At 54.3% G+C, this 24,293-nt stretch overlaps 8 protein-coding genes across 8 annotated transcripts; 5 read left to right on the forward strand and 3 right to left on the reverse strand.

Moving 5' to 3' along the window:
* Positions 1-151: 151 nt before the first annotated feature.
* SODALDRAFT_305727 (Actin/actin-like protein) lies at positions 152-2,277 on the forward strand. The gene is made up of 2 exons (XM_028609019.1): positions 152-383; positions 450-2,277. The coding sequence occupies exons 1-2, from the start codon at positions 329-331 to the stop codon at positions 1,823-1,825; spliced, it is 1,431 nt and encodes a 476-aa protein (XP_028471405.1). The 5' UTR covers positions 152-328; the 3' UTR covers positions 1,826-2,277.
* A 77-nt stretch (positions 2,278-2,354) lies between these two features.
* SODALDRAFT_355819 (hypothetical protein) lies at positions 2,355-7,622 on the forward strand (the record flags this gene model as incomplete). Its single annotated transcript, XM_028613860.1, has 9 exons — positions 2,355-2,385; positions 2,636-2,710; positions 2,841-2,963; positions 3,232-3,381; positions 3,441-6,540; positions 6,633-6,689; positions 6,741-6,944; positions 7,015-7,272; positions 7,514-7,622. The coding sequence occupies 9 exons, from the start codon at positions 2,355-2,357 to the stop codon at positions 7,620-7,622; spliced, it is 4,107 nt and encodes a 1,368-aa protein (XP_028471406.1).
* A 3,958-nt stretch (positions 7,623-11,580) lies between these two features.
* Positions 11,581-14,167, forward strand: SODALDRAFT_43101 (hypothetical protein). Its single transcript, XM_028615364.1, has 3 exons — positions 11,581-11,831; positions 11,901-12,057; positions 12,158-14,167. Exons 1-3 carry the CDS (start codon positions 11,776-11,778, stop codon positions 13,964-13,966), a joined length of 2,022 nt encoding a protein of 673 aa, XP_028471407.1. The 5' UTR covers positions 11,581-11,775; the 3' UTR covers positions 13,967-14,167.
* Positions 14,168-14,367: 200 nt separating this feature from the next.
* On the reverse strand, positions 14,368-15,045 carry SODALDRAFT_355822 (hypothetical protein; the record flags this gene model as incomplete). Its single annotated transcript, XM_028613861.1, has 2 exons — positions 14,368-14,587; positions 14,984-15,045. The coding sequence occupies 2 exons, from the start codon at positions 15,043-15,045 to the stop codon at positions 14,368-14,370; spliced, it is 282 nt and encodes a 93-aa protein (XP_028471408.1).
* Positions 15,046-15,135: 90 nt separating this feature from the next.
* Positions 15,136-16,070, forward strand: SODALDRAFT_327809 (hypothetical protein). Its single transcript, XM_028610526.1, has 2 exons — positions 15,136-15,435; positions 15,555-16,070. The coding sequence occupies exons 1-2, from the start codon at positions 15,364-15,366 to the stop codon at positions 15,972-15,974; spliced, it is 492 nt and encodes a 163-aa protein (XP_028471409.1). The 5' UTR covers positions 15,136-15,363; the 3' UTR covers positions 15,975-16,070.
* Positions 16,071-16,372: 302 nt separating this feature from the next.
* Positions 16,373-17,304, reverse strand: SODALDRAFT_375756 (hypothetical protein; the record flags this gene model as incomplete). Its single annotated transcript, XM_028614766.1, has 2 exons — positions 16,373-17,073; positions 17,151-17,304. The coding sequence occupies 2 exons, from the start codon at positions 17,302-17,304 to the stop codon at positions 16,502-16,504; spliced, it is 726 nt and encodes a 241-aa protein (XP_028471410.1). The 3' UTR covers positions 16,373-16,501.
* A 1,234-nt stretch (positions 17,305-18,538) lies between these two features.
* On the forward strand, positions 18,539-22,048 carry SODALDRAFT_336868 (tRNA synthetase class II; the record flags this gene model as incomplete). Its single annotated transcript, XM_028612630.1, has 9 exons — positions 18,539-18,626; positions 18,762-18,971; positions 19,036-19,290; positions 19,397-19,494; positions 19,554-20,174; positions 20,243-21,023; positions 21,083-21,644; positions 21,712-21,796; positions 21,872-22,048. 9 exons carry the CDS (start codon positions 18,539-18,541, stop codon positions 22,046-22,048), a joined length of 2,877 nt encoding a protein of 958 aa, XP_028471411.1.
* A 20-nt stretch (positions 22,049-22,068) lies between these two features.
* Positions 22,069-24,214, reverse strand: SODALDRAFT_289702 (DUF185-domain-containing protein). Its single transcript, XM_028608626.1, has 3 exons — positions 23,819-24,214; positions 22,742-23,760; positions 22,069-22,666 (listed from the first exon to the last, which is right to left on the reverse strand). The coding sequence occupies exons 1-3, from the start codon at positions 24,162-24,164 to the stop codon at positions 22,457-22,459; spliced, it is 1,575 nt and encodes a 524-aa protein (XP_028471412.1). The 5' UTR covers positions 24,165-24,214; the 3' UTR covers positions 22,069-22,456.
* Positions 24,215-24,293: the final 79 nt, after the last annotated feature.

Below are 24,293 nucleotides of genomic sequence, written 5' to 3' on the forward strand. Positions count from 1 at the left end.
ACATCATGTATTATTACTATACGTACCTGTTTGTCATTTTCCAATGCTTCTTCCGCGCCCTCACCGAAACGACCCACACCAAGGCTGGTCAAAGCTCCTCCCCCGCCAACCCTGTGAAATCCTCTCTCACTAAGGTAATTACCAGTATTCAGCCTTGTCTAGCTAAACAGTAATTTACTGGACCGGTTTCCACCACAACAACCCAGGCGCAACGTCGCGTCGCAAACCACAAACTACGCGCCATACTTTATATCATTTTCATTCATTTTCATTGATCTCCCTCCAGCTCTTAACTAACTCTACGTCTACCGATTGGAGTCGCGCCCCCATGTCTCAACAACCCTTGTCGTCATCGGCTCAGCCGACCGACGTTTACGGAGGAGGTGAGCGCGTGTTCCTACTGTATTTCCAGGCGGGGGTTCTCGTTTCCTTGCTAATTCACTTTGTAGATGAGGTTTCGGCCTTGGTTCTCGATCCAGGATACTGCCACACTCGTGCAGGCTTCGCAGGCGAGGATGTGCCGAAGTGCATCGTGCCATCGTTCTACGGTCGCATTACGAACAGAGACCCACCGACGACTCTCTTCGGTGACGAATGCCTGATCCCACGGCCCGATTTCGAAGTCCGTAATTACATGTCGCGCGATAGCGTCGTAGAGGATTGGGACACCGCGGTCAAAATGTGGGAATACATGCTGGTACACCGACTGCAGCCCGAGCGACCGACACCCCCTTCAAAGAACGGCCTGAACGATGATCCCAAGGATCCCAAGGAAGGAGGCGACGCCGAGGGCGATGTAGGCATGGAGGACGTTGAGGAACAGGAGAAGTCTCTCCAGGAAAACCCTCTGTTGATGACCGAGGCGCCATGGAACTCCACCAAGTCGAGAGAGAAGGCCATCGAGGTCATTATGGAGCACTGGGGCTGCCCCGCCTTCTGGCTAAGCCGAACATCCGTCCTCTCCGCCTTCGCCGCAGGCAAGCCTAGCGCTCTCGTTGTTGACGTTGGCGGAGCGAACACGTCGGTCTCGGCCATCCACGACGGCATGTGTCTGAAGCGCTCCATCCAAAAGTCCCCCATCGGCGGACTCTGGCTCTCGTCACAAATCCGCAGCATGTGGGACTCGTCCGAGCCCAGGATCGACCTCGTCCCCACGTTCATGGTGGAGAACAAGTCGCCCGTCGACGCCGGTGCGCCCGCGCAGTACAAGCTACGCAACTTCGGCTATCCCATCAACGACTCCTTCCGGCATTACGAGGAGGAGCGCGTCATCACCGAGTTCAAGGAATCCGTCGTCGAAGTGTGGCGCGGCCCTGGGAAGCTCCTGAACCCGCAGAACGAGGAGCTCGCGCGCTCGCAGCCCGGCCGCGTCTTCGAGTTCCCCAACGGCGCGAACCAAATGTGGCGCGACCAACGCTACCGCGTCTCGGAGGGGATGTGGGACGAGGCGGCTGCACTCCCGACGCCGCCCAGCGGTGCCGGTGGCAGCGAGGAGGGCAAGGTGCAGACTATCCCCGAGCTCATTCGGAGTGCCCTCAACGGCGTCGACGTGGATCTGCGGCCGAATCTCTTGGGCAATATTGTTGTGACCGGCAGCACGAGCCTACTTAATGGGTTCAACGACCGGCTCAACAATGAACTCATGACCATGTATCCCGGTTCTAAGATTAAGATCCACGCGGCTGGGTTGACGTCGGAGCGACGATTCGGTGCCTGGATCGGAGGCAGCATTCTGGCGAGCTTGGGAACTTTCCACCAAATGTGGATATCACGCAAAGAGTACGAAGAGAATGGTGTTAATATTGTGGAGAAGCGCTGCAAGTAGAGCTAAGGCGGCGGCTCGGCCAAGAAAGCAAAAGAGACAAAGAAGGAAGGAAAAGAGAAAAAAGTAGGCTCGGTTGGCAGATGCTTACTTGTACATGGGGTATTTTGTGAGGGCTGGACGATCCGTTGGAGCAGGCGTATGGAGTTGCCAGAGGCGGTATATGAAGAGCCTCGGACTCTCGCAGGTCCTATGGACGAATTTGCGATTGGGACTCGGTGCTCTTCATTGTTATTTGTATCATTGGGGGACCAAAGATGTAGAAGAAAAAAGGCCTTTTCATGTCACCGAAGACCGGCTCCTGTCTGGTGACTGACATATACGTACTCTAGGTTTGGCAACAAGCCCTTAGAAAGTACATGGTAGACTGGCCATCTACTATTTCAGCAGACATGTTGTACTTGGGAGAACGATCTCGCCATGCACTCGCTTTGCAATATTATGCAGGGAACCTTTAACTTATGGAAGTGTGATAAATCATGAACCTGGTTCAACTTTGGGTAAATTCTGCCAGTAGCACGTAATATTGAAGATGTTAAGTAACGACATATACAACTGTCATGGTAAGTTCTTTAGTCCTGGCGTACCTTAGCTACCTGGTAGAGCAGGTGTATTTACTGCTCCCTTGTAGTTGTATTTCAGATTCCACTCGGGGTTATTAAGGTAGGTACTCTTGGAGTCGGATCATGTACGGATACGCTTGGTAAGTGCATCTCATATGGTACGCTGTTGCCCTGCCCACGCAGCTCCAGCAAAGCAATCACGGAAGCGAGCATACTTGCCGTAGATACCGCCACTCACACATCTTTTAAGCCACTGTCAACTTGATCTTCGATCTATCTCATCAACCCACCATCCGTATTTACATTGCTTCTCGCACACACCTCTGTGGAGACAAGGTCTGCTTCATATTTTATTCCTTTCCCCTCGACTTACTTTTCTTTCTCTCTTTTTTTTTAAACAACCCCCCCCCCCTCCCCCAAATTCATTATCAAACCTTTATCCACTTCCTCTTCAGCATCTCACCTCACTTCTACACTCAAACCAACTCCTTGGATATACGCACACGACTTCCAGATTCAAACAGAACTGAATACAATTCTCGAGCCCATTTTATCTTTCATATGCATATCAGACGCAGGTAAGGAAAATCGAAGTGCCACTTTGCTAGCACCGGAAGGTACGTCAAATTAATAGCGACAACGACGTCGTCGTTCGACCAACAACTTCCATACCTACAAAGTACTCCCGTACTTGCCGCCTCGAGCGCCACATACCTAGGTACCTACCTTACCTTAGACAACCGACCCCAGACGGTGGCTTGGCAGAGTGGATGCAATATCGTACCCCAAGAGAATGATTGGCTGACTTATTCTTGCCTGAGGCATTCATGCAGACATCCGTCCCAGTCATACGAATTTCGAACGTGCAACCTGAACCTTCCCTCATTCTCTCCACAAGGCTCGGCAGCTATCGCCGTTGCAACCTCAACATCCCACAACGTTTACCTCTGCTCCTCCCCCCTCAACCTCCTCTCTCTACGACCCTTAGTGACGCCGGTACAAAGGCATGGTCCTTTATCGCGTCTCTTCGGTGGCCCAACTTGGAGGCGTCTAAGGGGACGGCCAACGGGCCTGCGCGTATCGCGACGCAGGTCCATCGTCTCATCCTCTTGCGACCATGAGTTCCCCCGGCGTCGACTTCGCCTCTCTCAACGAGGAAGCCTGGAAGGCACAGGACGCGGCAGACGATGAAAATATCCAGAACTTACTGGCACGAGGCGAGCGCGAAGGCAACCTTGGTATCGACTTCAACCATGATACCCCTTTCGACCAGACAGACAAAGCTGCGGATGCCGAGGACTTCGAAGACATCAGCGATGACGATCTTCCTGAAGAGGAGGAGCCCAATGTGGCGACCTCTCTCTCCGTTCCCGGTCTGACCGACGACGGTGACAACAGCAATGATACCGACGATCTTTTTGGCGATGGCGATGTTCCTTCCTCTCCTGTCGACCCCGTTGCAAGTGCCACCTCACCCGGTGCCCATATACATGATCCCGACGGCCCAGACTCCTTCTCGGGCATCAACTTCAACTCCGACTCTGGCCCCGAGCCCCTTGCCACAAATCAAGATCCCAACATCCCTGCCCCTCCAGACAATTACGAGGCATTCGTAAAACAAGCCTTCCCTGGTTTCAAGAACTGCGCCGTCCTTCAGTGGAACCAACTGCTCCCCCCCAAGAAGGCCTACCGGAAAGAGAAACGTCCGGCCAAGAAGGCCAAGCCACTCATCACCAGCAAGCTGACTCTCGATCTCGCGCCCGACCAGGAGAAGCTGTTCCGCATCCCAGGGCCTGCCACCGTAAGCCGCAAGCAGAGACTCATCGAAGCCGAGGCGAAGGGCCTCGTTGACTGCTCCGCGCCAGACTCCGATGACGAAGACAACAAAGACGATTTCGATTTGGATCTCGAATCGGATTCGGAGACCGTCGGGGGCTTTACTCTCCAAGATATCGAGATGGTTTGCGATGACTGGCTCATGCAAGTCGACCATACCGAGAAGGTGTTCGAGAGCAAAATACAGGCTCATCGAGAAGCCGAGGACGATGCGTCTGCCGCCGCGCCAACGTCGAACAAGAGACCTGCCGACGACGGCGATGACGGCGACGACGACGACGAAGGATCTGACGATGAATGGGACGACCTCTTTCTTAATAAGGACAACGCTGTCGCTGCTCCTCCTCGTAAGAAGCCCAAGCTGCCGCTTCCGACCGGTCTCCCCGATATCTATCGCTTTGCCGCTCCTTCGTTCGACTCTTTCCAAGACATGACCAAGCGTGGTGCGAAGCGGGTTCTCCTTGACATGAACGATCCGTATCTCCTCCTGGAGGAGAACGAGTCTCAGCGAGGGCCCAAGCGTCAGCGAACCGAAGAACCTCTCACTCGTATGGCTGATGGTGAAACAAGGCCGGACGTGTTCAAGCGCTTCAACCTGTCGAATGACGATGCATACGAACTTCTTAAGGAGAATCACAAGCACAAAGTCAGAGCGACGCTTGGCAACCTGGGCGTCGAACACAGCATGCCTGCGCTGCGTCTTACCTGGCCTTTCTACAAGGTTAAGCTGGACGTCCGGAACAACCCTTACCACCGACCCTACTTCAAGTGCGGCAAGCACGAGAAGCAGGTGATCCGATTTGAGAAGCTGGCCTACCACAAGCGAAAGACGAAGAAAGGCAAACCGCATGAAGTCTTTAAATGGTCGAAGGATTTAGGCCTTACCGACAATGCGACTGCCGTCCTATTCGAGTATTGCGAACGGACTCCCCCCGTGCTTTCTAACTTCGGCATGGGCAACCGTGTCATCAACTACTACCGGAAGAAAAAGGTGGACGAGGAAGAGACACCACCCAAACTGGAGGTGGGCGAGTCTCACATCCTGCATCCAGAAGACAGGTCACCTTTTGCGATATTTGGAGAGGTCAACCCCGGCGAAGTGACGCCGACATTGCTCAACCAGATGTACCGCGCTCCCATCTTCGAGCACACCCCTAGGTCCACTGATTTCCTCTGCGTCAGGAGCTCCACCGGAGTGGAAGGCTCCAAGTGGTATCTCCACAACATCGACCACCTCTACGTTGTTGGCCAGACCTTCCCATCCGTGGAAATTCCGGGGCCCCACAGCCGAAAGGTGACGAATGCCTCCAAAAACAGGATCAAAATGATCTCGTACCGCATGATGAGGAAAAATACCCATAATGTCGTGAACTTGTCAGACATTACCAAGCACATTGCCGATTCAACAGACGCGCAGAATCGGCAGAAGTTGAAGGAGTTCCTGGTCTACGCCAAACTCGATAAGGGCCAGTGGAAGCTGAGACCCAGTGAGACATTGATGGAAGAGGCCGGAATCCGGGCCATGATCAAGCCGGAGGATGTTTGTTTAATCGACGGCATGCAGGTCGGCATGCAGATGTTGGAGGACGCCGGATTTGATCCTGACAATGTCAATCTGGAGGAGGAGAACGACGAGGTCGACGATGAAGAGGATGATAAGACGGCCACTGTTAAAGGAACCAAGAAGGCTGCCGAGAAGAGCGAAGAGAAGCTTGCCGACAGGATGGCACCCTGGAAAACCACCAAAGCCTTCATCGACGCCTCGGCTGGCAAAGCGATGCTCAAGCTACACGGCGAGGGCGACCCAACTGGCCGCGGTCTCGGCTTTAGCTTCATCCGCACCTCTATGAAGGGCGGTTATATCGAGACTGTCCAGAAAGGCGGTTCTCACACGACTGCCGCGGATGCTATGGCGGCGCACCCTGACGCGATGCGCAAAGCATATAACGGTCACGCTTACAACGTGAAGGAGCAGGAGGCCATGTACAAGAAAGGTATCCGCGAGATTTGGGAGAAGCAGAGGTTCACCCTCGGAGACCCCGCCCAGAAAGACGACGCCCTCGTAGTGCCTCCTCCCGCCGACGAAGATGAGCGATTCAACACCCAAGTTTCTCAGACACCCGCCCACATCGACGAGGGAGCAAGTCAGATTACTGGCTTGACTTCAACTAGTCGCAGTCAACGCAAGAGGCTTCGGATCACTCGTGAAGTCGTGGGAGAAGATGGACAGCGCGAACAACGCACCGTCATTCTGGACGATCCCGTTATTATCGACAGGTACATCAAGCGGAGGAGGGAGCAGGAGTTGGAAGACCTGAAGTACGAAAAGATACCCCCGTACCCTCTCGACCCCCTGTCGGGGTTGGAGATCCATCTTTGGGCTTTCCCCATTGACATTGCGCTTGCTCTAGTATCTACGAAGGGTTGCCCACCGGACGCACGGCCGAAGACCGTCGCAAACTTCTTGAGTAGGCATTACCCCGGAGTAGACCCTGAGCTGCTCATTAACCACATTACAGAATCAACAAGGAGCTCGACCGACTCCACAGAAACAAGGCGCGCCGAAAGGCCAGAGAGTCCCAAAAGGGCGTCGAGCGATCCAAGACCGGCATCGAAGCGGGTTCCCCCGAGCCAGACAAAGCCGCTGCCGCCGCCGCCGCCACTGGCACGACCCGCAAATGTAACAACTGTGGTCAGGTCGGTCACATCAAGACCAATAAAAAGTACGTCGGCTCTCACTTCTGTTCTTGATCTTCCCTCTCGGCCCAAGGTCGACGTCTTGTCGGAATTTAGGGACCCCAAGTACAAGCATCGCAAAGATCTACCCCCTCCCTTCAATACCCCACCCTTCAAGTTCAGAGTCGCGCAGCTGCGCTTCAAGCGCAGAGACTCGCAGGCGGTTCGCTTGCCAGGCCTGGAACCCCAGTCTCTTCCCGGCCCTAGATTACCCGCGGTCCGACCTCGACGCCAACCACGGTCACGGCTCAGGGCATCGGCTCGTGGACGCAGTGTCCATTTCGCTACCCAGCGCGAGCCAGATAACCAGCATGCGTCGACATAGAATCGGGCGCAAGACGGGCAACAGGGACGGGGCTTAAACCGAACTTCCTTCAAGACACAGACTTCCATGTCCCGGGAAAACTACGCACCTCGGCACCTCGGTCCAAGCGGACTCTCGAGGGCTCGACCTGCTCCGTTACATGCCTATTCCTCTTTCTTTCCGCTTTTCTTGATACTCGTCCAGTTTCCAGGATTTCACAGGAACTACGCTAACGAACCCACCTCTTTCAAGGCTTTGCCCCATGCTTAATGGCACGATGAAGGCAGATGGTAGTGCGGCCGACCACGGAGGTTTCGGTGCCTTCACCGGAACGGCGAACAAAGCGGCCGGCTCTCCGTGAGCAGATCCGAAATGGAACAATTCAATCAACGAGACGAGTATCTCACAAGTAATGAGCTTTACTGTATATTAATAACTCTCTGTTCGGCCATTGACTCGGGCCGCTTCGGAAGAAGGAGGAAAAGTAAGTAAACCGAGCCGATTCGCAATCTTCATCCTACACCACGCGAGCATGTTCATGCGGCGGCTCGGTTCCCTGCTCGGCAAAGCGGAAGAAGGTCATGTCGGGACAACGGCTGCGAGGACGGATGCGGGCACGCTGGCTCACCGATAAGAGGTAGCATGGTCAGATAAGTGGGCATGTCTCTGGAATGGACGCAATAGGGATGACAGGGTGTGAGGGGGACAAAACTGAATCTTGCTCGCAGAGGCAATCAGGCAGGGCATGGCAGGCGATTTTGGCGTTTCCCGGAAAACCTAGAGGGGTCATTGAGATTCAAGGGGGGGACTGGTCACAACATCTCTTACATGTTCTTCTTCTTCTTCTTTTTTTTCTTCTTCAGAGAGTATGCCTGCATTTTAATACCCAGACTTCGCTTCACAAATCTTGACCATGTTGCTCTCTGGTGAATTATTATTATATCTCATCCGCGAAAGACGTGAGAGGGTTGATGGGGCCCCTCGGTTCGATATGGATCTCTCGGATGGTTCCGTGCTGTGTGCCGTCCATCGCGCGTGTAGGAAGAACACTAGCGCGGAAGGGACTGACCTCGAATAAGGGTAAGTTGTACCGATTGGGGGATCTTGGAGGAAGCCAGCGTGACCTGACCAGTCTGAAGGATTGGGTGAGGTCATTTGATATAGAACGAGGCCGCGAGAAGGCCCATAGCAAGGCGGATGGACAGTGTACACAACCCTTTCCCTTTAGGTTTAACGGGGAAGAGAAGCGGAGGAGTGTTAAACGGAAAACAGGTAAGAATAGCAGATAGGAACGGAAAATGGCCAAATATCAGTCACGGACAGTACAGGATATGGTCGGGGCAGGGCAAAAGGGTAGTGGTGCGCGCGGGTGATATCATCAAGGAAAGGGGAGGGAAGAATATCGAGACACGTCTGGTGCTCTTTCGAGGACGTTGTACGTAGCATGAACCTCACAAGATCTAGGATAGGTACCGGCGTTCTATGGCTTGCAGTAATTTACCCGCTTGGCTCATCCAACAGGCGAGCTAATTGGCCCAATACCGTATGCGTGTTGCGCGGGGGTGGTTCGTGCATCGAAGATGGTCCGTTGGTGCGGGCCGAAGTCGATACCTATGTAGTTGCTTCTATTTTTAGCCTATTTTTAGAACAAACCTGTCGGCACCTGCACCGCACCAAGTCGGTACAACGTATCATCGACAACTGCACCAATCGGGTACGTCATGTTCCTTTGGAGCGGGTGATGCTAACAGCCATCTCCCTTTTTCTTCTTCCACCTGGTCGGAACCAAAGGGACGATGGGACGACATGGGGCTTGTTCTGCACTCCATACACACTTTATGAGTTAGTGTACTGCAGGTACAGTCGCACGTCACATCGGTGATATGTTGGAGGCTCGAACCTCTTTGGAGTGGACGCGGCTGGCACAGCCTCATCGGACCGCACCGGTGTGGGAGCCGCGGCGCTTAACAGAGCCATTCGTGTCGTTTCCTTTCCTGTTAGGCGATGTTGGGTGCTTCCAGATGACGTCGCGTAAGGACGGTGTAAAGATGCACAGGTAGTTGGTGTGGTAAGACAACTCGAAGTAAACATGCATGGGTGGATGAATTACGCTTGGGAGGTGGCAAAGTGAAGAAAGGTCGATCAGGAAGCCTTGCAGAACGAGCATTGCAAACTGAATGTGCGCCTACATACAGCCGGCCGGGTCATGTTGAACCGGCATCGAAAATGGGACTGGTTGCCCTGTGCGACGGCATCTTTTTCCAAGGATCTAGCAGAGGACTTCGCTTTGCCTTACGGCCCAGGGGAACGGTGCACACTGTTTCGTCCGAAGCAGTCATATCTTGGGCAGAAGCATTGGGGACTCTAATTGCACTAGAACCTGTCGCGACTCGTTCTTCGGGGTGTTATCAACGTGACGATACTCGTTTCTAGAATTAGAGTAGCAGACTTGTCGGCAATGTGGGTGTCATGCTCTCGGCCGATTGATGTGGGTACCTGTATTCAACTCCTGCAATGTGCTCTTGGTTTCGCGGGGCAGTGCTGAGGGCGGTAGAAATGATCTACAAAGAAACGGAGGGGCAGACCACGCCGACTGAGCCGAGCGATCTCCCGCACATCTTTCACCTACCTCGTGGCATGCGTTCGGCAGAGAATAATGGAGGGGAAGAACAGGACAAAGGATTTACGGCCACCCGGACGTGACCGTGCAGATGGCTCTTGTCCGCGCTCCTGTTTGGGCCAAAGACGCGGTTGTGTCAACGTGGGTTACTTGCCTCTCGAGTAGGTAAGGTAGTGGTAATTGGTAGATGGAACGTACATGGCCAGTGTGTAATTACTTCGCAAACTAAATGCAGAAGCAAACAAATGAAAGTGGCATAGAAAAAGGTTCTCGAACAAGTAGAACCAGGTGGTGACTATCAAACTCGGAAAGCTGCGGGTCGCCATAGGTAGAAAGTCTCAGACATGACTGGACAATGGTTCTTGTGAGCGTACTCCATCCTGATGAGGCAGTGATGATAGAATGGTGTGTAGACTGGACGATTTCCATGATTGAATATGCAGGACAGATGCGTAGTCCCGTCTTCCAACGACACCTCGCGAGTTGTGCGAAGACGAGATGGGATGTCATGCTGATCTGTTCCTGCGCCCAAGATTGCGGGCGCACAACGTCAAGCTACGAGATGGCACCAATAGGCGGGCCAGATTTGGGGTTTTCCCAGGCGTCGCGGGGTGCTCCCGACACCAAAAAGGCCCAATTTCATAGGAAGGTAGATGCTGTAGTAACAGATTGGCCAGTTCCTCGTTTCATACGTCTTTTTTCCCTCGTTTTCACCCCTTTTATCAGCGGAAATTATTCATATGACCTTGATCAATAATAAACAAGCCGTTGTATCTTGATTTCTTCGCGGCAGTTTGCACTAAGGTCCGACTCGATATTATTCGTTTTCTAGGCCAAGACAGCGCCATGTCTTACCTGGCTGGGAATGATAGGGCTGGAGAAGAGGAGATACATGCTTTGGTGGAAACCAGTACTTACGACCCAATGAACGAGATAAAGGGTATCGATACTATGGTGGCACTGTGCTATGGACCGTACCAGTACTGGCATAATGTGTGCTTATGCACAGTGTGGTTTTCGACTTTGTTCGTAGATTACTGCGGGGTAATTAGAAGTGACCCTCTCATAATTTGACGTCCTGGCCAATAATAAGAGCCTTTCCCATTAGCCCCCCAGCGAGGTACCCCAGACGAAAAAACTTTGTCACTGCTTATTTAGTGGTCAAACCGTCACAGGCTTAAAGTTGCATCGGAGGAAGGTGGAGCCCCTAAGGCCACGCGAGAGACGGTGTGTTGGGGGACTGGTGTCTCCCCTCCCCACCGCCGTCTTCTTTTCCCTTTCCAACCCCTTCTTCTTCTCCCTCGCCGAGTCCCCCGGCCACTTAACCTCGACACAACCGCATCTATTATTAGCATCACCATCAGCCCCATCGACCTGCAAGACACACTCCCCAAGTCTATCCTGGGTTGTAGCATCGCATCGCACCGCATCATACCGCACGGAATCAACACCTGCTTGTATGTATGTCTTGCCCCATTGATTTCTTTCCTTCTTATTCTTTAAAGACCCGCCTCGAGAATCTCCGGACTGTTTGCTAACCACTATCGATCACAACAGTCGCTTCCTGTCAGCTTCTTCAAGACGCAGACCGTGCCCGGTCAAACCCTCGCTTCCTTTCCTCTTCCGACTCTTTACTTTTGTTGTTCACTTCTATCCTCTCGTGTCCCTCGCTACCTGTTTGTCTGCATAATTTTTGAGACATTCTATCGACGCTCGTCGCGACAAGCTGCGACCGCAAACACCGCCTGACGAGACCGAGTCGTGCCTAATTGACCGCCCGCCAGCTGAGAGCCCTGCTCGCGTCAAGCATCGAATAGGACTTCGCGCCCTTCTCCATCCCACATATACTACACCGAGGCGAAGGAGACTCGCCGAGGAAGCAGCATCAATCAAGATGGGGCGAAGGAAAATCGAAATCAAGGCCATCAAAGATGACCGCAATCGTTCTGTGTAAGCTTCCCCGCTCCCAGTCGGGAGGTTAACCCGCCAGGTCGCCAGATTTGCTGACTATCATCGCAGCACATTCTTGAAGCGCAAGGGAGGGCTCTTCAAAAAGGCGCACGAACTTTCAGTTCTCTGCTCTGTTGATGTCGCTGTCTTCATTTTTGGCAACAATAAAAAATTGTACGAGTACTCATCCCGCGACATGAGAGAGTTGATCACGCGATACCAATATGTGAGACTCCCCTTTGACTGGACTCTTGTTTCTTCTTCCTTTTATCCTTCTTTTTTGGACTTTCTTGGTTCTTTGCTAATGTTGTGTCCATCTCTGGCAGCACGGCGCACCTAATGAGCACAAGGGTCCTTCGGACTTTGCTGGAAAGAACGATGTGGACGAGGAAGAAGAAGAGGAGGCATCTCCGCCTCAGCGAGAGACCACGGAGCCTCATATGGTGCCGCCGCAGTTCCCTGGCCAAGCACCATTCGCTCAGATGCGGCAACCTGATCCGTCCGTCTCGCCTCCGATCAACAGCATGCCTTTCCAACAGCATCCTGGGCACCCGGCAGCCGCTCAGCGCGGTCACACCCCACAGCCGCCGCACGTGGGCTCACGGCCAGGTTCCAGACAAGACATTCGACGCATCAGCCAGCATCAAGTTGGTCCTCCCCAGCCCCAGCAAGCCCAACAACAGCCAAACGGCTATGCGTATATGCCCAGTCCCCCCATCTACAACACCCAGAACCAACAGCAGAACCCACCCCACGCCATGCCACACCATGGACCTCCCTATGCATATCCTCCAAACAACCATCCGCAGCACGGACAACCACAGCAGCAACAGTATGTCGACGACCAGCGACGGTCCTCACATCCCCCCCATTACCCGCACAACCATCAGGCACCCCATGTATCGCGGATTTCGGCGTCTCCCCCCCAACCCCACCCGCAGCAACTTCCTCCACACCATCAGCAGCCGCCACAACAGCAACACCAGCAGCAGCAACATCAGCAGCAGCAGCAACATCAGCAGCAACAGCAACATCAGCAGCAACATCAGCAACACCCACCACCGCCGCCTCCTCCACCCCAGCAGCCTCAGCATCAGGCCCCTCACTTCTCGCCTCCCCCACCTCAGCCGCAGCGCTTGGAATCGCAGCAGCAGGCCCACGAAAACTCCATGCCTGCACCCATGGAAATCAAGCGCGAGAACTCGGAACAGCCGCCACAACTATCGCTGCTGAAGACGGACAGCATCATCAAGAGGCCCACCCGCAAGCACCACAGTATCTTTACTCCCATTGACGAGAACCGATCCATCCTGTCTCAGCACCTCGCATCTTTTGCCGCTGCCGAGTCGAGAGCTGAAGCTGCGAAGAAGAAGACCGAGGCCGCCATCAAGGCTGATGCTGCTGCCGCTGCCAAGGCGGACGCCCGGTCGCAGTCAGTCGATGTCGGCGCTGTTTCCAGGGCCAACGGTACTGCTACTGCCTCGCCGCCTCGGCCCAAGCGAACAGGCGGGCTGGGCCGGAATGTTTCCGTGTCGTCTATTCCAGACAAGTTCCCACCCCCATCTCGCTCTAGCACGGGCGGCGGCGCATCTCGCCCTAGTCTGCGATTGGAGATTCCCGACGAGCCGTCTGACGGGGGAGGTACGGCCACGGCTGCTTCGGAGGCGCAGTCTCCCCGCAACCAAGCCGACCCTGGGGCGACGCCGGCAGCGCGGCGGCCAGATGGGCAAGCGGCCAGTATGGTATTGCCGCCTCCTTCCCCTTCCGCTTCTGCTCTCCTTTCCGCCGGGGCCACAGGCCCACCGAATCCTTTCGCACGACCGCCTCTCCAGCCCAACAACAATATGAACATAGACACTCCAGTGTCGGCTCTTCCCTCGCGATTCCTCAACAGCGAGTTCCTACCCAGCCCGAGTAGTTTCGATCCTTTCTGGTACTCTCGTGGGGGTGGCGACAGCAACACGATGCCGAGCCCGTTGAATTTCTCGACCCCCTTAGTCGGCCAAGGCCCAAGCTTTCTAAGGGAGGAGGTCTCGACAGGCGCCAAACGCAAGAGCCCCGATATCAGCGGCAGTGGCCCTTCAGATGGGCCAGAAGCCGGTGGGGATGCTAAGAGAACCAAGATTGAGTCTTGAGTTTGGCGTGTCTTTCATCTCATGCTCTTCGTCCTTATTTTCATGTCCGTCTGCATCATGCTGACAGCGTGCTTGTGGCTTCGATCTTGCCAATTTTCTTTTTCCCCTCTCCTTCTCGGAATATTCTTTTCTCTCCTTTCTCGGAATATACCCCTCACCATGATACCTCTGCACCACTTTCATTCACGGTTTCGTTGCGGCGCTGGGTGCTCCCAAGAAAGATCATATTTCAAGGGGTGAAGTTGCGCCGACTGCCCTTACTTGAAATCTCCTACAGATACCGCATGTCATGGCGTTCTAGAGTTGGTCTTTCTTCTTCTTCTCCTTGTTCTACATCTACACCATTGCCATCTTTTTCCTCTTCTTCTTCTTTTTTTTTCTTCTCCTCGTGCCTCGGGCTTTTAACAGTCCTGCTTATTCATAATGTCTCGTCGAAACCGAGGGATGCCGGCCGGAATGAACTTGAATGACTGCGGGATGGCTTGTCTTGGACGAACGAAGGGAGGCAATGGGATGGTTGCTGGAGAAGTGGTAGCGGTGCAGAGTTTGGTTCTTGGTCCGCCGGGAAGGTCAATATTGGTATTGGCGTTGGAGTAATTTGATTTATTGCGCATAAAGTTTCTAGACGCTCAGCAAACTCAATTAATACAACAGCGTGTTGTCATTTTTGTTTCTCCCCTGACCGAGCAATGTCTTACATCGGTCCTCATGTCCTAACAACGGGCTTCTACCCGTTGCATGTATCCCTATCCGTAAGCCCCCTTGAAGATAGTGAGACCTACATTAAGGCTATGTTTTCGAGGAAGCAGCTGTTCGGTAGTTGTAATCAGTTATCTCGTCTCAAGTGGATACATATATCCATATTAGCTTGTGGAGTCGTGACTTCGGGAGGAGCCGAATACCTAATGAAGAGATGGCCTAATAATTAAGTGTTGACGCCGATGGTGAGGCGATGCAAGTCACGGGAACCGAACAAGATACTGGTACCTACCTTAAGGTAGGTGGCTGTCCCCACACGCAGGCCACGCAAGCGGGTAAGGTAGTGAAACGTCTCGATGGTTCCTCAGTTGCTTGGGCATTCTCCCTTTGTTTCTACTTCGTACCCCGTCCGTACTTCATAATACTTCATTTCTTTCTTTCTCCTCGCGAAAACCCCTTAGTCTTTGGGTATCACAATTAACTTACCATTTGCATCAACGATCGATCGCTTCCAGAATAATCATTCCCTCCCTATTTCACCCGACGAGTATCTTGCGACACATCTAGCTGCTTCTTAACTACAACCTTCGCGGCCTTTCCTATCCTATCGCTTTGAATCAAGGACAAAACGAACTACCTTTCGACTCTCCCTTCACTTCATCGAGTTACTCCTTTTCTACAACACGAGAGAACACATTATGAATGACGCCTGGGCGGCAGCGGTCCTACAGGCCCGAGATGACAATGGTGGTGGCTGGTGGTATAGTAGGGTACGTTTGTTCCTCCTAATTTAATCCCGGTCCAACCTCGCCTTGTCTACGTTGCTTTCTTGTTGCATCGTTGATTTTCGTGGACGGCACCCTTCTCACATCATGTCGTTTGCCTACAGGAGGGCTACACCGTCCGATGGGCCCTTTTCATCGGCGTCGTCGCCCTCATCATAGCCTACCTGTTCGGCGGCTACTACCACGCGACCCGGCGCATCCGCAAAGGTCTCCTCCCCCTCCGGTACCACCGCTGGATGATCAAGCGCACCGTGCTGGCCCAGATCGACCCCCGATACGCCCCGGCGCCCCGACCCAACGCGACGTACTCCTATGCCACGTACCGTCCCGCCGACGCCTACGGTATGGGCAGCATGCCGCCTCCACCCGTTTACGATCCGAGTGCGCCCCGGCCGCCGGCTTACTCGCCTCCCGAGGGCGGATCCAAGGTGAACCCGACCCAGCAGCAGAGTGGGCCGAGTACAAGCCAGGAGTATGCGCCGCCTCCTGGGCCGCCGCCGTCGCACTCTCAGCAGCAGCAGTAGGAAGGTACGACGGCGGATGACACGGGGGATAATAATTCTCCAAGGGAATAAGGGATAAGGCAAACGGGCTGAGACGGGTGGTATGTTGGGAAGAATACACGGAGGAGGGTTGGTCATGGATAAATATTTGATATATATTGGAATGCACTGCACTAGATTTCATTTGTAGTATCATCACTCTCTGCGTAGCGAAACAAGTATGGAGCTGTCCTAGGACTGTCTAAAACACTGGTCCTGATAAAATATGTCATAATCCATGTTGATAAGAATTTGGACAATTGAAAACGATGCCCACCCAAAAAAGGCCGACGGAGAACAGAAAAAAAAAGGGAAGCATATCGACGCCTCGCTTAAAGCAGCCCCCTATTAACTTTATGATAGTACAAGGGCACCGCATGAAAAAAAAAAAAAAAAAAAAAAAAAAAGAGAATAGACGGGCACCTGTAGATGTGATGTTGGAGAATGCGACCCGAGGCATGTGAATAGTCACGCCACGGGTCGTTTCGCACATCCGAGTTGTAAATTGATTAATCAATATCCATATCCACGTCCATGGAATCCGATGAGCCAGCGACCTGCGCATCGGTCGGGGGCGGCATCTCGACGAAGCCAGCCATTCCATCCCTCTCGCGGCGTTGTTGCTCGCGGGCGCGGGCGCGGGCGCGGGACTCCAAGATGGCCCTGCGCACGCCGTCCTGCTCGGCGGGAACAGAGAGAGACGTCGGATCGCGATACAGGACGAGCTGCATGTCTGAGAAATCGCCGTCCGGGGCGGGAGGGACGGGGCGGGGTATCGACGGGGCAGCGGGTGAGCTGAAGCCAATGCGGCGGGAGCGGAGGTGTCGATCGATGTCCGGGAGGAAGACGAGGCGGGCTTCGTCGGGTTCCGAGTCGGAGGCGGAAAGCTCGTCGTCGAGGGAGTAGATGTAGACTTTGTGTTTCATGTCATCGACGCGCATGGCGTCGCCGTCGTCTTGGGCTACGGTTTGGGGTGGTGGTGGATTCAGGGCGGCAGCCTGGGGAGGGGGCCATTGACCCGGGGCTGGTGACGGTGGGGTGGGACTTTCGACGGGTATGTAGAGCTTTTGGCCATTTTGTTCTGTTTGTATTTGTGTGAGCGGAAATACGAATAATCAAAGGGACGTTCTGATGAGGATCTCGAATTAAATACCATACCTAAGTTGAGGAGTGAAAGGCGTTTCGAAAGTCGTTCGTTGTCTTGGGTTTCTGCCTTCCTTTTGCGCCCCTGTCCAGGTCGCATGTTGCTGCTGGAGGACGCATGTGCGTGTGGAGGCAGATTAGCGTGAGATTGCGCCCCCTGTAATAGCATTTTCCCGTTTACTTAGAGGGAGGGATGCCCCAGTCCCATGTAGCTTTGCTTTGCGCCTCAACTTCTTCCCTTTCTATTCAACCCTCAACGCCCCTTCTCTTTTCGTTTTCTTTCGCTTGGAAGAGTGCTACGTTCCCGACGAAGAACTGGCACTCTGAATATCTCTGCGTCCTGGCGAAGAACGATATTTTGTGTCGATTCGCTTCTTTTTTTCTTCTTTTCTTTTTTATGTCGTCAATTGTATATCTTGTCACGGGCAACGAATCTACTGTCGGTCGAAAGATTCTGGGGTTGATTCGATTGATACCATTTGTTGCGACTTTGAACGGGGGGAAGTAATTGATAAAAGTGACTGGTGACTGGCTGAAGAGCTGCAGGGAGCGGATTCGAAAATTCGAGTGGGTTCTGGACCGACCCAGTAAAGGGAAAACGGTGTGATGCAATGTGGAAATGCAATCACAGTGTCACCAGCAGCGTCTTCACCACTATGAACAGAGGCGGCAGCCGTTGGAGATTGGTTCGGGGCCGGACCCGGACGTGCGAAACCGGACCAGGGTCTAGAGGTGCAGGTACAAGTACGGATACAGATCGGGGTACAGGAGCTGTTGCTGGTGCTGTTGCTGGAGCTGTTGCTGTCACTGTTTTCTCCAGAAGCGGCAGCAGCAGCGGCAATGGCATTGGCATTGGTCGTGGCAATAACAGGGGGAGCGGAATTAGGGGAGGGAGCTCGACTTTTGTAGCTCTGACTCACTCTTGTAGAACTTTCTACGCCCCTCCCCCACCTCGCCGACCATGGAAAGTCAATCAACTGGAGTACCAGCAGCAACAGCAACGGCAACAGCAACCACGGTGCACTTACCACGCTTACCACACTTACAAGGGACCTGCCCCATTTGCCCCGATTGCCCCTCACCTACAGGTACCGGCACCGGCATCCTTATCTCAAGATTCCCCTCCACCACATCACATTTTGAACCGCCTTGACCCGAGCAACATCGCCAAAATCGCCAAAATCGCCACCCTTCGAGTTTTCGCGATAACTTCTTCGCGAGGGACCCTGCCATCGCGAACGTCTTCTTTTTCTTATCCACGTCTATTTTTTTCTTCTATCTCTTTTTCGCACCCCCCCAGATCTTCGTATTCGACTCCTTTACACATTATACCCCACTCCCTATCATCACCTCGTCCTTTCTCCTCTTTGTCTTCGTCGCGTTCATCGTCCTCGTCGACCATCATGGAGGGACAGCAAGAGAAGCGTTGGTCCGCCCTGCGCGTGCGCCAGGCCTTCCTTGACTATTTTGCTCAGAAGGATCACACAATCGGTAGGTCTTCTCCTTGTCGCGCCGACTTGAGTTTTCGTCTCCCTTCCCTTCACTTTTTTTCCTTCTTCTTTTCTTTGGTCTCCCCCTCCCCGGTCTTTCGACCGTCGTCCTCAGCACCAGACTAACTCTACCAAGTACCCTCCTCCTCCGTCGTCCCTCACAATGACCCGACTCTCCTCTTTACCAATGCTGGCATGAACCAGTTCAAGCCGGTCTTCCTCGGTACCGTCGCTCAGTCCGACCCCATGTATAAGCTCAAGCGCGCCGTCGACAGCCAAAAGTGCATTCGCGCCGGTGGCAAGCACAACGATCTTGACGATGTCGGCAAAGACAGCTACCACCACAGTACGTACCTCGTACCTCTCTCGCTCCCATCAGACGAGGAACGGTCTTCTAACTGTTCGTTTAGCATTCTTTGAAATGTTGGGCTCGTGGTCATTCGGAAACTACTTCAAAAAAGAGGCCATCGAATGGGCTTGGGAACTCCTTACCAAGGTCTACGGCCTGAACCCCGACAACCTCTACGTGACTTACTTTGAGGGCGACGCTTCGCTGGGCCTGGAGCCCGATCTTGAAGCTAAGGAGATCTGGAAGACCGTTGGTGTCCCCGAACGCGCCATCCTAACGGGAGATATGAAGGACAACTTTTGGACCATGGGAGACAGTTCGTCTTAGGCCCCCATTTTTTCTCTCGCCCCTTTTCTTTCTCCTTTTGCCTTCCACTCGCAATAATCGGGACAGGCTTTGGTGCTGACTGTCTCAATCTTCAGCTGGTCCCTGCGGGCCCTGTTCCGAAATTCACCTTGACCTTATCGGCGGCCGTGATGCTGCCCACCTTGTCAACCAGGACGACCCGACAGTTGTTGAGGTTTGCGTGATACCTCCTTGGGTTACATTTTTATGGTCCCACGGCTAACCTTGTCGTAGATCTGGAATCTCGTCTTCATGACCCTGAGCAGAAACGCCGACGGGACCTTGCTCCCTCTGCCTGCCAAGCACATCGATACTGGCATGGGGTTTGAGCGTGTCGTTGCCGCCCTTCAAGGTGCCAGGTCCAACTACGCCACCGATGTCTTCGCTCCTCTCTTCAAACAGATTCAGGAGGTCACCCACGCCCGACCCTATACCGATAAATACGGCGATGACGATGTGGACGGCGTGGATACGGCATACCGTGTGGTTGCCGATCATATCCGCTTATTGACCTTCTCCATCACCGACGGCGCCGTCCCGAACAATGAAGGCCGAGGCTATGTCGTGCGCAGAGTGCTCAGGAGAGGTGTCCGCTACGCCCGAAAGTATTTTAATGCCGAGATCGGCTCGTTCTTCTCTAAGCTTCTTCCCGCTCTCGTCGACCAGATGGGAAGCCAGTTCCCGGAGATTATTGGGAAACAGCAGGACATCAAGGAGATCCTGGACGAAGAAGAGGAGGCTTTCGCTCGGACCCTGGACCGAGGTGAGGCCCAGTTCGAGAAGTTCGCTGCCGCTGCGATTCGGAACGACGAAAAGAAACTTGCAGGTGATCTCGTCTGGCGCCTGTATGACACTGTGCGTATTTCCCTCCTTCCCTGCACAATTTGGACATTGAAACACCAGTGGTTTGACATCTTTTCTAGTTCGGGTTCCCTGTCGATCTCACGAAGCTCATGTGTGAGGAACGCAAGCTGGACATCGATGACGATGAGGTCAAGGCCGCGCAAGAAGCTGCCAGGGAGGCTAGCAAGAGCGTAAAATCCGCCGTGCAGACGTTCCCCAAGCTGGGAGTTCACGAAATCGCCGAGCTCGAGCAACAGATGGAGATCCCGAGGACCAACGACGAGGCCAAGTTCGTCCGCGGCGACTCCAAGGGCAAGGTGCAGCTCATCTACGACGGCAAGAGCTTCATCGAGTCGACCAAGGACCTCCCCCCGAACACACCTGTCTCCCTCCTTCTCGATGCCACCAACTTCTATGCCGAGAGCGGAGGCCAGGTCGCCGATACCGGACGACTCGTCATCGACGGAGCCGCCGAATTCAAAGTCCTGGATGTCCAGTCATACTCCGGATATGTCTTGCACAGTGGCTACATGGCACAAGGCTCTCTATCCGCCGGGGACGAGGTCATTTGCGAGTACGATGAGCTCTCTCGACGTGCCATTCGGAACAACCATACCGGCACCCACATCCTGAACCACTCACTCCGCGAGGTTCTGGGCGAGGACGTGAACCAGAAAGGTTCTCTCGTGGATGAGACCAAGCTACGCTTCGACCTTAGTCACCGCCAGGCCATCACGTTGGCAGAACTTAAGGAAATCGAGGACCGTTCAAGAGGGTACATCAAGCAAAACGGCAAGGTGTACGCCAAGGATGTGGAGCTAGATCGTGCGAGGGAAATCTTTGGCGTTCGCGCCGTGTTTGGTATGTCGACCAAAGAGGTGTGTGAGTAACCTAACGCACACTGCTAACGTAGTTCGCAGGGGAAACGTATCCTAATCCCGTTCGCGTGGTATCCGTTGGCGTCGACGTCGACACACTTCTGGCGAACCCCGAGAACCCAGAGTGGCGGAAGTATAGCGTCGAGTTTTGCGGCGGCACTCACGTCGAGCAGACAGGTCTCATCAAAGACCTTGTCATCGTCGAAGAGAGCGGCATTGCCAAGGGTATCCGCCGCATCGTCGCCTTCACGGGTGACGCTGCGCACCAGGTTCAGCGCGAAGCTGAGGAATTCTCCAACCGGCTCAAGATCATCGAGGGCCTCCCGTACGGACCCGAGAAGGAGAAGGAGGTGAAGGACGCCCAGCAGGCACTCAACCAGGCTACTCTCGCAACGCTGGCCAAGGACGAGCTCAGGAAGCGACTCGACAAGCTCACTAAGGGCATTGTGGACGAGCAGAAGAAGCGTCAGAAGGCCGAGTCTAAGACGGCGCTCGATGCTGTCCAGAAGTACTTCACCGAGAACCCCGATGCTAAGTACTGGGTTGGTCAGTTGCCCATCTCGGCTAATGCGAAAGCGCTGGCCGATGTCATCAAACACTACTCGTATGTTCTGTCCTGCCCCGGAAAGGGGGAAAAAAAAAAGGAGAATGTTAACGCTTTTGGGTTGTAGGTCCAAGGACAAGAGTCGATCTGTGTATATCTTTGGTGGTGGCAAGGACTACGAAGCTGTTGCTCACGGTGTCTACGTTGGAACGGTAGGCCCCTCCCCACTTACGAACTCTTCGCCGGTTTGGCAGATGAAGGGATTTTTACTGACAGATCAAAAACAGGATCTCGCTTCTCAGGGCATTACGGCTGAGAGCTGGGCTACGACCGTGAGCGGGGTTATCGGAGGCAAGTCGGGAGGCAAAGAGCCGACACGCCAGGGGCAGGGGACTAAGCCGGAAAACACCGAAGACGGTGTGGAAACGGCTCGGAAATGGATCGAGGAGAAGTTGAAGCTCTAAGTCATTGCAGGCAGTGCCGAGGAATGAGTTTCCAACGAGCATATAAAATGGCTTTCTGCGGGATATGGTAGATGGATGGACGGTGCATTTTTGTTCCCCGGCTAAGAGAGGCAGGGTAGAATCATCATCTGTCGTGATACACTACATAAGCATGACAGGGGACAGAGTGATGCGCAGCATAGAATGTATCTTGGGTAGTGTGTAAAGGGTATACCCAGGTCAGGTAGCAGTATAGTATATATAAAGATGTATGTACACCAACGGCCTTGCACGGCCCGTCTGTATGTTGGGGAAAATGTGTTATTACACAGGGGCGAGACGATGGAAGATGGAAGAAGATATGAGATGTGTATAGGACAAGTGTGAAAAGAGGGCAGTTTCCCCCTTAACTGCCCTCGTCTCTTGGCTTTAGACAGTCACCAGGACGCTGGCGTTCTGATAGTACGTCAGAAGGGGGTTCTCGCCGCTCCGGGTCTCGGTGTCCTCGAGGTAAGCCCAGCGGCGCATGAAGTCGCCGTGGGACGAGACGCGGGTCAGTTTGCCGGTGATGGCCTGATACATGCACTCGACCATGGTGAAGTCGGTGGGGAACATGATGTCGAAGTAGCCTTGGTGGACCTAAGACGAACGCTCGTGTTAGTCTGTGTGTGTGTGTGTGTGTGTGTGTTATGACAAAAGGGGGCCAGAACGTACCAAAGGGGTGCCGACGGGCACGGTCATGCGCTCGAAACGGGTCTGGACGACAGGGGCGTTGAGCCCCTCGATGGCGTCGGGGAGGGAGTGGAAATCGCTGGTGACGAGGCGGTGGGCGGGGAAGCAGCGCTCGAGGACGTCGAAGAACTGCATGAGGCGGGTGGGGATGTACTCGGGCGGGGAGAGGTTGGGGCTGAAGGGGAGGCGGGCGCGGAGGTCGCGGAGCCAGCGGTGAGGAGGGTAGGGGGCCGGGTAACGGCCGGCGGTGGCGGCGTGGCGGACGCGGAGGAAGCGGGCGGCGACGGGGTCGAGGTCCGGGTCGTAGAACTCGTGGAAGTCGCCGGCGGCGTCGATGAGGACGCGGGCCTGGAGGGGCTCCTCGGTGCGGAGGTCGAAGCGGAGGCAGTCGTGGGCGAAGTTGTCGAAGACTTCGAGGGCGAGGAAGAAGCAGGGGGAGGGGACGCGCTCGGTCCAGTCGAAGATGGACTTTTTGATGATTTCCACCTTGTCGGCGTGGCGGCTGGCGGTGAGGTTGGAGGAGCAGGAGGAGAAAGTGGCGGCGGCAGCAGCATCGGAGCGACGCAGGTTCTGGCCTTGGAGGTGGGCGAGGTTGGACGAAATCTCGATGATGCGGTAGCGGGTGCGGGCGTAGACTTGGGGGTCGACGTCGCGGATGTAGTCGAGGATGTTGAGCATGAGGGTGCCGCGGCCGGCGCCCATCTCGTAGATGATGAGGTCGTGGTACGGGTAGGTGGTGAGGCGGTAGTTGGTGACGAGGTAGCGGGCGATGGCCTCGCCGTAGTAAGGGCGGAAGAGCTCTGTCGGGGTGTGCCAGAGGGGCCGGTCGTCCCGGACACCCTCCTCGGCGTCCAGGGCATCCTCGAACTCGGTGTAGCGGTGGCCCAGTTCGCGGTAAAAGTCGGGTTCGTTTCGGAAGGAGGGGAAGTCGAAGGGCTCTCCGGGGGAGAAGATGACGGCGTTTTTCGAGAAGTAGCCGTAGTGTGGGTTATATAAGCTGTCTATATCACAAGGTCAGTCAAAATGGCATTGCAGCAAGCGGGTTTGCCCGGGACGAACCGTCGATGAAGTCGCGCATGAGCATCTTCACTTTTTTCGGCCTCAGGTCTCGACCTCGAAGTTCCTCGGCCGTCACGGTAGGGTACTGGCTGAATTCTTCGGACTTGTCTTCTGTATATATGAGCGATCTTTGTTGCCAGGCACTTTCATTCGTGTTTTCCCCCTTGGGCATTTTCGCCTTGACGGCATAGTGTCTTCTTTGGTGGTGGTGTCGAGGTCGAGGTCGAGGTGGATGGGAGATGAGGCTGGAAGATGATGGTGTTAACCTCGAAAGACCATGTCGCGACTGGCAGGCAGGGTGACGGAACAGTTCCCGAAAGAGACGCGTGACGACGGGCGAATCCATCGGGGGCGAGGGTCGATTGAGTTGGTAGGGTAGATGTAGGGGAAATCGCCTGTACCCAAAATGAATACCATGAATATAAATGAATATAATTCGATGGTTAAAGGTCTCGCAATAATTGAGATTCTGGGG

The sequence above is a fragment of the Sodiomyces alkalinus genome (genome assembly GCF_003711515.1).
Source record: "Sodiomyces alkalinus F11 unplaced genomic scaffold SODALscaffold_1, whole genome shotgun sequence".
Taxonomy (NCBI): domain Eukaryota; kingdom Fungi; phylum Ascomycota; class Sordariomycetes; order Glomerellales; family Plectosphaerellaceae; genus Sodiomyces; species Sodiomyces alkalinus.